Source organism: Photinus pyralis, unplaced genomic scaffold, assembly GCF_008802855.1.
Source record: "Photinus pyralis isolate 1611_PpyrPB1 unplaced genomic scaffold, Ppyr1.3 Ppyr1.4_LG2, whole genome shotgun sequence".
NCBI lineage: Eukaryota > Metazoa > Arthropoda > Insecta > Coleoptera > Lampyridae > Photinus > Photinus pyralis.
Genome location: NW_022170403.1, coordinates 24,623,164 through 24,637,418, shown reverse-complemented (window position 1 = coordinate 24,637,418; position 14,255 = coordinate 24,623,164). Strand labels below are relative to the sequence as shown.

Below are 14,255 nucleotides of genomic sequence, written 5' to 3'. Positions count from 1 at the left end.
GCGATTTTGTGTGTGTATTTTTTACATTTCAAAATGACGGTGGTGGGAAATATTTGTCTTGTTTCGACGGAACTGAATAGGTATAAATTGTTTTATCAATATCAGGCCCCAGGGTAGGTACAACTATGTTATGTGATGCCTCATAGGGTTCCAATAATACAAGAAGGAATTCTCTCAATATCTTGCGGCAGAAGTGAAATCTACAGGTGGCTTTTGTTGTGACTGTTCCTTTTCAAACATGAAAACTTATTTTTAACTTCCATAATGCACCTAACATTAAGTTTATCACTTAAATTGGCATGAATAAATAATACTTCTAGCAGTCGTTTTAAAGTTTAGGGGATTTATTTATGCAAATTAAATTTATGTAAACGGATGCCAAGACAAAGTCTGATAAAAACTGTTCATTCAACCCTGCTGCTGATTACATGTATTTTTCACTATCTTTCATGCACTTGTATTTATTTTTATCTTATTTCGCTTGTGTGTGAAAGTTTGCGGTCGAAATTCAAGAACCAAAACTTTAATATTCGAATAGTGATGAAGAATTAGAAGTTTAACTTTGGAATAAGCCGTGGAAAAACATTTCAAAGTCGGGTTCGTTTCAAGTTTCGAGTTACTGCAATTTTACATGTGTGCGAATAGACGAATTTTAATAAATTTCGAGGCGTAGAGATCTTTTAGCAACCTCATTCGTTACCTGGCCGTTTATTTACGATTGATAAAATTTACGCGAAGGAACATTTTCGAGTCGAGTAGTTAATAAATTGTGTAAAATTAGTATCAACGCAACGGAACATTGGTATTCAAATTGAAACCAGTTTGTTCACTAAGTCAGCTTTCTTATGCAGAACCGATCTGTTTCCCTATTTCTAAAGGAAGCGACATTTTCTAAGGAGAGATTAGATCAATTTGTAACCTGAAAGGACCTCAAAAGGAACAAAAATATGTAATTAAATTAAAACATATGGCATAACCTAAAAAGAAACGTGTTAAGAGGAATTCTATGAAAATAACCCAAAGTGAAAACAGCCAGCCATTCTCCATTCGCGTAAAAACGGTCAGATGATTAATTGAAAAAAAAACTTACGATATTTATTTTCTTATTTCATTTTTATTCTGGAACAAAGGTTATTTCAATATCTTCTTTCAGATTGCAAGAGCCCTACTTACGAATTAGAAAACCTGTTCCTGGTACCATACTTAAGGGAAATAATATCTTTGAAGGATATGTTAAGGACCTACTCGACGGAATTACAGAAATACTGAATGCGTCATATGAACTTTCCTTAGTTGAAGATGGTTATCATGGGAATTATGACCCTAAGAAACGCGAATGGAATGGACTAATTAAAGAAATTTTGGAAAGGGTAACAATATTTTTCGTCACAAATTTTTTTAAAATTTCCTTTCGAGTATTCGAGACTAATCGAACAGTTCGTGAAAAAAAATAAATTAAAGGTTTTATCCACTCAAACAATTTTCACTTATTCCTTTTGCGAAATCCTCATAAACGATCTGCAAAGAGGCAGTTATTTAGCGCCACCTCAAAACTCGTTCCATATTTCTACATTTCGGAGACACCGCAACGCACGCATGTCTGTGAAGTTGGCCTGGATAAAATAGCCCGGCAGCATCGCACCATGCTAGATCGTTAGTGCTTTGTTAGTGCTCGTTAGTGCCTCACAAGTTAACATAAGGGCTCAAACCGTTTTCTCAAAATAAAAATTTTTTTTTGTTCGGGTCAAGTTCACGTTTGCCCGGACAATGACTCCAATTTGCATCAAATTTTGTAGATCGTTAGTGCTTTGTTAGTGCTTATTAGTGCTTCATAATTCAACGTTAGGGCTCAAACCGTTTTCTCAGAATACCTTTTTTATTTATTCGGGCTAACTTCACGTTTGCCCGGACAATGACTCCAATTTGCATCAAATTTTGTAAATCGTTAGTGCTTGGTCAGTGCTTGTTGGTGCTTCATAATTTAACGTTAGGACCCGAACAGTTTTCTCAGAATAAATTTTTTATTGATTCGAGCCAACTTCACGTTTTCCCGGACAATGACTCCAATTTGCATCAAATTTTATAATTCGTTAGTGCTTTAGAATTCAATGTTAGAACCCAAACCGCTTTCTTAAAATACAGTTTCCTGTTGGGAACAAACTTCATTTTTGACGTAGCTCTTTTCACATTGGCATGCAGCGCGATTCATCTATACGTACCGTCACCGTTCCGTTACCGCACCGTCAACGAAACGTAAAATATTCTCGTTTACAAATTTTGACGGGGCGGACGGTGACGTAACTGTGTAGTCTATAGCTACTACCTATATGTACCACAACTGGCTCGTCCGCCATTTTGGAGCCCACTGACAATTGACGCTTGCAAAACACGTACTTCTCATGACAGTAAGTTACCTTGGCAACATAACACAACATAACGATCAAGCAACACAGCGTAATATCTGACAGACTGTCAGTGGGCTCCAAAATGGCGGACGAGTCTGCTTTCTTAATCAAGTGCTGTAGTGCAGCCTGAATATGTCTATAGCCTTAGACTAGAAAAGAGAGAGGACAGGTAATACTTTCAATAAAACTGTGACCATTTGTCACCAAGACATGCCTGCCAGTGTCGTAACATACAAACAGCATTGTTGGGTGATAAGAATTATTCCTTTTATAGGACGAAGACGAATGTATATAAAATTAATTAAAACAGCAGTAGAATTAATTATTTTGCTAATTGTAATAGTTGAGAATTATATATTCAAAATAATTCAAATTGGCCAATAGAAAGCCTTTAGAACGACGCGGTACACTCCGTGCTCCGAGAAAGTTCCATTAAGTGATTTCAAATGATGAAAACTATTAACAACATATTTTGCTACATATCATGTAAGGCAAGTACTGAATAAAAACGCAAAACGTAAAAATTATGAAAAAGACGGTTTGCTCTAAAATTTACCAAACAAATTTTTACCTTTGAAACGAAATTCCGCCGCTATGGCAATGGACTGCAAGACATTAGGACGCGGACATTGGACCGCAAGACTGTAGACCGCAAAGGGAATAGACCGCAAACGATAGGCCGTGGACATTAGGACGCAGACATTGAGACGCGGACAACGGGACGCGGATATTAGGATGCAGACTTTGGGACGCGGACATAGAGACGCGGACATTAGAACGCAAGCATCATGTAGATCACCATACAAAGCAGAGATTAGATCGCAGGTAGGACAATAAAAGGTATAACAAGTAAACCAATGTTATTTTACTTATTTCATCTGTGTATGCGCTCTAACGTGTAGTCCTAGCCTAGGATCTGTGTCCTAATGTTCGGCGGTGTTTTGCGCCCCCCCCTCCCCCCCGTTCGACAACGGGAGTTGGCACTGATCAGGCCACTTTGACCACTGCCACAACACTTTTCATTAATGGAGATATACTCTTAGATTGTTTCAATTCTAATTATACTTGTATTTGCTTCTGTTGTTTTATATCGATATGTTATTAATTAGGTACACATTATCTATTTATGTTAGGTAAACTTGTTTTGTAGAATTCTATATTTGGGGCATAAAATAGACTATAATTTCACTAATTCCTGAAAATGTTACCTCTATTTTGCTCTTCACATTAACTATTTTACTTTTGCATCTTTTCATCTTTATGTCTTTCTTGTATTTGGATACAAATGTCAATTTGTAATGTCTTAATTTATTTAATCGTACGATATACCGGGTGATTCATTAGAAGTGAGGACAATTTGAATTTCCCGCAAATCAAATAAATTATGAAGTTGGTACTAACTGATGATCATTTATTTAATTGCAGTGGTGTATCATCATGCTTTCAGTAAATCGTTTACTTATTTATAATCTTCAAATACTGCTTCTGTTTTACCACAAATTATAAACTAACACTAGACACAGTCACGTTTCTTACATATTTTAGTGCATCAACTCCAACAATTGTCCAAAATGGAAAAAGTAATAAACCGCAAATGGCACACAACAATTAACGGCGACACTGGTTTCTTAAATGACAGTCATGACAGAAAAAAATGACTAACGAAATTCAAACCGTCAATCTAATAATGCAAAAAATACTACAACCTTACGCTCGAAATTCAAATGATCATCACTTCTAATGAATCACCCGGTATTATGTATAGGTACAATTTAATTTATTGGAAAGGTACTGCTCGAGCAAAAGTGAAGTGGGCCCAAACAAAAAAACATTTATTTAAAAAAAACGGTTTGGCTCCTAACGTTGAATTATGAAGCACCAACAGGCACTGACCAAGCACTAAAAATTTACAAAATTTGATGCAAATTGGAGTCATTGCCCGGGAAAGCGTGAAGTTGGCTCGAATCAATAAAAAATTTATTCTGAGAAAACTGTTCGGGTCCTAACGTTAAATTATGAAGCACCAACAAGCACTGACCAAGCGATTTACAAAATTTGATGCAAATTGGAGTCATTGTCCGGGCAAACGTGAAGTTAGCCCGAACAAATAAAAAAGGTATTCTGAGAAAACGGTTTGAGTCCTAACGTTGAATTATGAAGCACTAATAAGCACTAACAAAGCACTAACGATCTACAAAATTTGATGCAAATTGGAGTCATTGTCCGGGCAAACGTGAACTTGACCCGAACAAAAAAAAAATTTTATTTTGAGAAAACGGTTTGAGCCCTTATGTTAACTTATGAGGCACTAACGAGCACTAACAAAGCACTAACGATCTAGCATGGTGCGATGCTGCCGGGCTATTTTATCCAGGCCAACTTCACAGACACCGCAACGCTGTGATTGTTGAAGTATCGTCTCCCGCTGATAATGACAGCTTTTCTGTCGAAACGCGTTCCTTTACAAACTTTTTGTGGATTTTCTTTCTGTTCGATATAACTATTTTAATAATTTAATTTAATAATCATCATTTTGTTTTGGTTAAGTATCTAAAATGTTAAAAGGCGAGTTTGATAAGAAAGATTATACCATAAAAAATCGAACCTTAAGTGCCTACACTTTCATTATTAAACAATTCTATTTATTTCGCTTTCGAGGGAATAATAAAGCAAAATTTCTGGAAAATGAAAAATTAAAAATTGATGGTTTTAAGCTTACTTAAAACGTTTTAGCAACCGAAATGTAAAACTTCTTAATTAACTTTTCATTTGCAGCGCGAAGTTCTATTTAAAAATGGGGTAGTTTTGAGATCACGTCGCGGAAAACTCTGACCGGTTAAGGAAGAATTCAATTAAATGGCACGGCAAACCGTAAAGCCGTGTTCAAATTTCCCTACGTGACATTTCGCGAAACAAAGCGTTCCCTGTGTAAATGCACTAATCCACTCACTGGGAAGTTTAATAAAAACGAACGTAAGGAAACATAATGAACTGAATGCAAAAATTAATAAATTTAGCTCAAACGCTTCTATGTAATCTGAACAGGAACTCCTGCTTCGCTTGGCCACGCTGAAATAGTCTTGTTATGTAATAATAGTTCGCGCGCCGGCAAATTACTTCCTATAAACAAAGCAGGAGTACTGCATTTAAAGCTTCATTTACATTTGTATTTTTCAGAGAGCTGATCTTGCCGTTTGTGATCTAACGATCACGTATGAGAGGAAGAAGGTAGTGGATTTCTCGATGCCCTTTATGACTCTTGGTGAGTTCATCCCTACTTTATTATTAAAACTTTCAATGCAAAGCACTTCTGTCTGTTTGAAATGGGTATGTGGATGCTTAGGGAAGTCTTGAACAAATTCACATAAAACTATAAAGTATATAATAGGAATGTAAATAACGTTCAATTGCAAGATTTGAATCTAAAAATATTTTACTTATCCTTAAAATAATATTTCACTTGTCTTCATGCATATAGTTCAGTCAAAATAGGAAAATCAGAGGAACTAAAAATACTAGTTCCAATTTTTTCAGAAATGTGTAGGGAGAGGTTCCCTGAACAAGAAAAAATAAAGTCTCTCCAAATTCCGGTGCCGCTAGGGGAAGGAGGGGGCTTTAAACGACCCATTTTTCAGTTTTTCACTTTTAACTCGAAAATGGTGCGTTACAGTGAAAAAGTTCTTCAGTACAAAATGAAAGCTTATTAAAATTGCTACAAGTTTGGTTATATACATCTTTACGAAAAACTGAACCGTTTTCGTGCTACCGGCTCCGGAAAGGTGGTAATTTCTAAACAAAATTGTTTTTCACTCACGTTTTTCGTATATTTTTGGCTTCTAAATCCTCCCCCGGTCATTTTAGGGGAAAATCGTCACAATAAAACCTGTACAGCATTAACATCCCTATAGTCGAACCTGCTGAAGTACGAATTATCTCCATACCCCATGACTATTCCACGAAGGATGCTTCAGGAAATCTGCTCTCTATGAGGCTTTCCCTGTGTGCATGGATGCAGTGCACCTCAAAACGATTTACACTGTAGTGGACGGTGGCTTCGATGGGTACGAGGACATTAATACCATAAAACGGTTCAGTTTTCGAAAAAATGTATATAACCAAACTTGTAGCAAATTTAATAAGCTTTCATTTTGTACTGAAGAACTTTTTCAGTGTAACGCACCATTTTCAAGTTAAAAGCAAAAAACTGAAAAATGGGTCGTTTAAAGCCCCCCCTTCCCCCAGCGGCACCGGAATTTGGTGGGACTTTATTTTTTCTTGTCCAGGGAACCTCTCCCTACACATTTCTGAAAAAATTGGAACTAGTATTTTTAGTTCCTCTGATTGCCCATTTTTTGTCTAAATTGACTGGGCTAATATGAAGTTGCAAAAATTCAAGAATTATGCAAATCCTGAAATCAGTATAATTAAAATGTTAAAACTTAGTTTTCTCACAAAAATAGCAAAAGGTATGGACTTATGTGTGGTCAGGTTCGTTGGAACATTGTAATAGCTCGTTGTTGAACTATCCTGATGCGTGATTTTGTACCCTTTATACTCAAAAGCTGGAGGTATAGGTGACACATTTCGGAATTTGTAGGATCATTTTCAGTGCAAGGTGCCGTGAAGCCTGAACAAATTTAACTCGGCGAAAATTGCATGGAAATTTGGTGTAGTTTTTAAATTAAATGCGATCATTTGTAAGCATTTTGCACACCTCTGTCCAATAAGTAAAACTGACCTACTTGCAAAAATTGTGAGGAAAATAATGTATGCAAATGGAAATTCTACAAAAAAGGTAGTGTGGAATGGAAGCATATAATAAGAATCCTGCTGCCATTTGCTCTATCTCTTGGACTAACTGAGCTCTATGAAACTGTTCCGTCTTTGCGATGAAGTTTTGGTAGTCCACGTTAATCGGTGGGTTGAAAAAAAAAGCGAATTAGTGTTGGAATCAAAATAAAATTTAATTTACCAAAATAAATTACAATTATGTTAAATTAATCGTACATTCGGTTTAAACCTTTGGTTGTCAGCGGGGTCGGTACCTCGAGCGCCACCAGGGGATTTTCACACCTTTCTCTTGGTCAAGAAGGGTAAATAGGTTGGCGAAAACGGTCGATTCCAGGAATCTTACGGGTAAACGATGGTTGTTCACTGGCAAATAATCTATAACAGAACAATAACAATTTCCTGAAACAGAAATTTTGTTAATCAACCACAACTATTGGAAAGTAAAACCAAGGAAAGAGGCTCCTTTTGAACAACCGTAAGTAATAAAAAGTGTCAAAGACATACCCTGAAATTGTACTGTACGGTTAGATAAATAAACCCCCGTTGACCCAAACACATGTCCATCGGACGCCGTTTTCCTGTAACACATCTGATTAGCTACCTATTATGCTTACTTAATTGGCCGGGTTGAAATTCTAAAATTCGGTAGCTTAGTTAACATCCCTTGTTGATTGGAATTCTCGGATGAAGCGAAAGGTCTGCCTCTGCGCACTACGACGACCTTGCACGTAGTAATCCTGGGTTTAAATTAGCAAATCCAGCAGGACCTATTCTGAAAACATGTTTCTTGAAGTCTGTGATTTCCTTAGCATATAAAAGTCAATCGGTTTCATCTATGAAATGGATACGTCTTAAATTCCCTAGCTCGAATGGAATGTGGGACTAATTTGAATGCCATCGGATGTCTAGGCGTCTACACCAGTTTAATGCGGTCAATGTAAAACCCAAACCAATAAAAAAGGGAGAGGGCTTCCTTTTTTTATAGAATTTATGTTACATTAACGATAAAACGTGCAATCATAATTACAATTGGTTTTTTTTTAAATTAAACTGTCACTTCGAACTTTGCCAACGTAATATACATAACGAAATATTCTTTAGCCGGAGCTAATTAATCGATCTTATTGTGCGCATACACAACGATAAAATGTTGATTACTCGTCTCGTTTAAACGTAATACAGGGTGACCGTTTGAAAACGAAACAGAGCCTATTTTGGGCACCTCAAAACATTTACGAAAAAATCCGTCAATTTTTGATTCAAGGGAAAACCATTTTTTTTGCCAGTTTCGCCCCCCTGAGGGAAAAGTCATAGTGATACCTTATTTTGAAGGTATTTTTATGTGGATTATAACCCTTACGTTTTAAATGAGAGGGGCATCTTTTCCGGATGAGCAAAATGTACCTACGTATAGTTATCTCAATCATCATTATGATTATGTAACGACATTGTTGGAACAATTTTTCTAATTAATTTTCTGCATTTTTCTGAGGCTATTGCGATGACATCAAAAATAGCGAATGCACTTATTCAGTATTACCATAATACAAGTGTTTTATCACACAATCAACTCACGAGGTATAATTTCTTAACGCGAGCTGTCAAACAAATTCATAATAGACGTCACGTATCATTTCCACGGCCTTCCCTCAATCAAAATTGTGTTGCTCATACCTTATTCAATAAATTCAAAAAGTTTTAAGCCAAAAAGACATTTTTCAATCGTTTCCAATAGAGAGAACATAGCTACAAAATTTTAGCCAAATCGGACCTTACAAAGTTATACGTAATTCAATAAATATCGATTTTATTTCCAAAAAGGCTTTTCGAATCTCCTCCAAAAACTTTTCAGATCTCGACACCATTTAAGAGAACATGCATACCTACACACGTACGTAAATACAGACATTTTTTAAAAAGATTTTTTTGGGACTTCTGGCATCTTGAAACGTAAATATCCGGTGAATTCTCAAAATCGAAATTTGGAGTGATTTCAATAACCACTCAATTTTTTATTGGTCAGGTTAAAACGTTGTCAACGAAAAATAGGCTCATTTATTGTGTTCATAATTAAGAAAACTGCTTTTTGTTACAAATGTTTAATGTATTGATGAAATTGACGGGGTTAAACGACACTATTTTCTTTATTCCTACAAAAGCTATGAAAATGAGAGTGTTTTTGGTAAACCTCTGCAATTGCAATTCACAACTGAAATAGTCACCAATTGCACAATGAAAATATACGGACTAGCAACGATAATCATTTTAAGGCTACTGAAGTCATATACAGCGTCTCTATAATAACGATAGCATGTTTATGTGTTTATTTCACGTGTTTAAATTTATTTTACGGGCAAACATGTGTAAAATTGTAAAGAGAACAAAGACGTAACGTTTTTATGTTCGTATATAACGGTTTTATTAATACGAAAAGACGACTATAAGTAAAACATATAATGATATCCAATTTATTTTAGGTATAAGCATACTTCATTCGAAAGCCCGAAGAGAACCCCCAGCACTATTATCATTTATGAATCCCCTATCTTTGGATGTTTGGTTATATATGGCAACTGCATACTTGGGAATATCGATAATAATTTTCCTTGTCGCAAGGTAATGAAGGATAATATTTCAAAATTCGGCTCTCAATTTTGTTACATTGAAGTTAAAATAAGATCTGCGTAAATCTCGGAAGCTCTTTATACGAATTTGAAAGAATATACGCTCAATTTAGTTCGAGATGCATCTGGTATACAAAAAGCGGTATAAAACTAATTCGAAAAGTGGCTGATTCTGTACGTCGACTCGTGACTGTATTTTGTATTCCTCAAGCACTTGCGCTCTTTATTTTTATTTATTTTGTTTTTAGATTAGCCCCAGGCGACTGGGAAAATCCACACCCGTGCAATCAAGAACCGAAACATCTAGAAAACGTTTGGGGATTGAAGAATTGTTTCTGGCTTACTATGGGTTCTATTATGAATCAAGGATGCGACATTCTACCAAAGTATGTATTAAATTCTATATTGGTTTTGTGGAAGCGATCGTCGAATTTTCAATATTTACGTTCGAAAGCGGCGCGTGTAGGAAAATACTTTATTCTCTAAATTCTATCACTTTGGAGATTGATCGTATTCTACACTTAACACTTTTCCAATTCACGAAAATTTAGATACACTATACTTGTAGAATATATAAATATAGAATCGCACATTAATACCAATCTTTTGCCGCTTACAGTAGATGGAAGCTTAGATTCATTTTACCACATTTACAAATCATTCGGATAGTTTCCAAAAAATCGTTTAATGCCTGTAGTTACATAAAATGTGTGAAAGGTTAAGGAAAACGTTTCAATGAGTTAACGCATATCGGTCGTGATTGAGAAGCGAAGTTACAACGTGCAGAGCATATCGTATTCAATTCCTTTTATTCTGAATCGCAAAGAATATTTATTATAATTTTTTTCAGGTTATTAACTTTATTTATATAGGTCTTGAATAAACACCAATTTCGTTAAACTGATAAGCCTCGAAGCTTATAAGTTTTATGTATCCGTAGGATCTCACTTAGATTTTTGAGCTTTTCAATCATTCTATTCTTACTAAACTTTTGAGATCCAAGAGCTTACTCAATTTGGAATTCAAGCATTGAAAATCAGTCATTCTCGAGTTTTATTTATTTATTACTTAATTTATTTATTTATTTATTTTTTGTTTATTATCCCTATCTTGTTCTGAGTCCTCAACAGGCCCCCGCCAATTTACAGAGTGACCCGCATAATGCTTTTTAGAGGTGCCTCTCTAGAAGGTCTTAAGTTGTTCAACACTACTCCGACATTTACCTTACTAATTAGGAAAACTGCAGTAAAACCTAATTCGGAGTAGCCGGCAAGATGCTTGAAACTGGTCTAAGGTAATTCCCATCTCTGCTACGTATGAAAAGTTCACTTCAATCCAGGTTCGAACACCCGACCTCCGGATTTATAGCCCAACGCTCCATTGAACCCCAAAGTTTGGTCAATTAAGAATAAAATTCCACTCCACCTCATCTTGGTAAAACTCAAAAATTGAAGATCGATTCCATTTGCTTTACGTAATTAACAATTAAAGGTTTTCTGTATTTTGAAATCATAGGTTATGGATTGTCCAAGCATGGAAGTATGTCCAAAACCCAAAAATGTCTAAACTACTTTTCTTTGAGAAATTGAGTAAACGCGTGAACTATTGATTATACTCAATATACTCATATATAGTTTATACTCGTAGTATTCCTTCATCTAAAACACCTCTACAGTAATCCTAACAAGTGTGTCATCCGGTATCCTGTTCGAAAATCTTTCAGAACCCTCGAGAAACTATCTGAAGCCCTAATCGGATCAAAAGCTCAAATAAATAGGAAAATCAAATTCATAGGTTGTGAGCGTACCTTTCATCCGGTTTTTAGCGCATTTCCACAAAAATAAAAAAAAATGCTCTATTGTGGCCACTTTGTCCGTCCGTCCGTCCGTCCGGCTGTCCGTCCGCTCGTTTTGCGACGCTACTAGTTCTTTATCTTAAGAGCTATTGTTCTACTTTTTTCGCTATTTGGTTCGTTATGGTGTCGAGTCTTGTACCAAGGAAGGAATTTTTTCTGTACCGCTTACAAAAAAAGTTATTGTAAAAAAAACAAAAAACCGTTTTTTACATGTTCCATAATTTTACACTTTTGCCGTTTATTAACGATCCTAGAGATCGTTTATAATTTTGCATTGCTATCTGTCGTCTGCCTGTTGGTCTGTCCGTCTGTTCCTTTGTCTGTCTGTCCATCTATCTGTCCGTGTGAACGATAACTTTGTTTAGAAATGTTCGATCGCTTTTACATCTCCGTTAGTTATGAACTGAATTGCATGAAATTCAATATGGGCATAGCTTTAGCCATATAATACGCAATGTCAAAAGTTGAATCGAATCGATTCAAAATTCACAGTGCCCTTTTCGCATCTCGACCATTTATAAACCGAATTGCAAACTTTTTTACTTATAAAGGTATTTGAATGAAATTTGATACATAGGCACTTGGAATAAAGGAAAATCAAACGCCAATTTCAAAATTTGGTTTTGCGCATGCGCAGTGCCAACTTTTTTATTTATGGAAGAATTTAAACGAAATTTGATACATAGGCACTTGGGATAAAGGAAAATCAAACGCCAATTTCAAAATTTGGTTTTGCGCATGCGCAGTGCCAACATTTTTATTTATGGAAGAATTTAAATGAAATGATACATAGGCACTTGGAATAAAGGAAAATCTAGCGCCAGTTTCAAAATTTTATTTTGTGCATGCGCAGTGCCAACTTTTTTATTTATGGAAGCATTTAACTGAAATTTGATACTTAGGCGCTTGGAACAAAGGAAAATCTAACATTAGTTTCAAAATTTAGGTTTGCGCATGCGCAGTTCCAACTTTCTTATTTAGAAAAGCATTGAAATGAAATTCTTCTCATAAACTGAAATTGAAGTAGCACGTCAAAAATGGATTGCCCATGTGCAACGCTATCTTTCATATTTGTGGCCGGATTTTTACGATTTTAACAGAAGTTGCATCTTACAAATGGGAAATGAATGCAAGTGGAAATGCGCTTTATGTAAATCGTTTACGATTACTTTTTAACTTGTTTATATTATCGTTGAACCTGTCTGACAGTTAATTTCCAAGGAAACAATGGTATTCACAAGACGGTTACTTATTATATAAGTTTAAACTGAAACATGAAAAACCAGCCCTAATTCACGGCTTTTATTCTTGAAACAGTAATAAATAAATCACATTAGGTCAACATGAATAACCACTGGATGTCTGCATGAGAATTCTATGATAGTATATACTTATGCTAAACGTACAGGGTGGTTCAAATTCGTGGCTCACCATTGCATTGAGTTGAGATATTCGTAACTGTGAGAGATACAGTGCAGGTTAAATGGGGACAAAGTTGCTCCTTTTTGCGACTAAAAAACACATTTGAAATTTTTGAAAAACTTTGAAAATAACTGAGATATCACCGAAAAACTGAAACTGTCAAATTTTCTTTTCATTTTCCCCAGCTGAAACGGTCGGAAATGGGCACTTCCACAGATGTGGAAGCCGCAGGGTACTGCTTTCTTATTTCTGATCGCCGCCATATGGATTGTTACAGATTTAGATAGAAGACAAAAAAAGAAAAATAATAATGTGTCACACAATATATCTCGTCCACACAATTCATTTTGCATATTTGTGAGTACTTTCCTCCGACGAATCGTTTTCTAGATAATCACTTTCAAAAATGTGTCGCGCAGGAAAGTTATATCTTATTGAACAACCAATTAATTAATTTGTTTCAGTTTGCACCCTTAAAGGCATACGTATGCACAATCTGGAACCAATTGGTTGTCGTATGTAAAAGTTATGCACGTTTTACTTTCAAAAACAGCACCTCGGGGAATAATTGATGGGGGTAGGGGGGTTTAAGACAGCGAAATTTGAAGGCCGTCTGGCGCACCTTCAAGTTATAGGCTACTTTATTGCAAACAATTCCAGTGCACTAGGACGATTCCCCTAAAACTAATTCAACACGGCAGAAGTAGGTCCGAACGGACGGACGGACGGACAAAACGTAAACAATATCACATTTTTTAATTCTTAAAATAATGCGCTAAAAATATAAGAACGCTTACCCTAAATAAAACGGAACGTCGACGCCAAGACGTGAACTCAATTCTCGTATACAGTCCTTAAAACAATCAAAAAATAAATAAAATCTCCCAATCCACAGGGATTGATATATAGTTAGATGATTAATGCCTGAAGGGCCTCGCTCTACTCGTAATCTTCTTATATCGAGTCCATACTTAATTGGTCCACCCCTTCAGAAGGAAGTAGTGAACTAAAACAGCATTCGCGTTTCAAACTCGATCATAACTCAACAGAGATAACAAAGATTCTGATCATATACTGATATATTATGGATGTTCACAAAATAATGAAATATAATCGTATATAAACCTGAAGGGATAAAATAGTTATCAATTAATGGTG

At 35.7% G+C, this 14,255-nt stretch overlaps 1 protein-coding gene across 5 annotated transcripts in view; it reads left to right on the top strand.

Annotated features, from left to right (window-relative positions):
• LOC116163247 (glutamate receptor ionotropic, kainate 2-like) overlaps window positions 1–14,255 on the top strand; it is a 103,011-nt gene that overhangs the window by 73,511 nt on the left and 15,245 nt on the right. For all 5 annotated transcript variants that reach the window (XM_031477113.1, XM_031477112.1, XM_031477114.1 and 2 more), the window contains 4 exons: window positions 1,154–1,370; window positions 5,583–5,667; window positions 9,674–9,812; window positions 10,069–10,206. In XM_031477113.1, coding sequence (XP_031332973.1) covers window positions 1,154–1,370; window positions 5,583–5,667; window positions 9,674–9,812; window positions 10,069–10,206 — 579 coding nt within the window. The remainder of the gene's footprint in view (window positions 1–1,153; window positions 1,371–5,582; window positions 5,668–9,673; window positions 9,813–10,068; window positions 10,207–14,255) is intronic.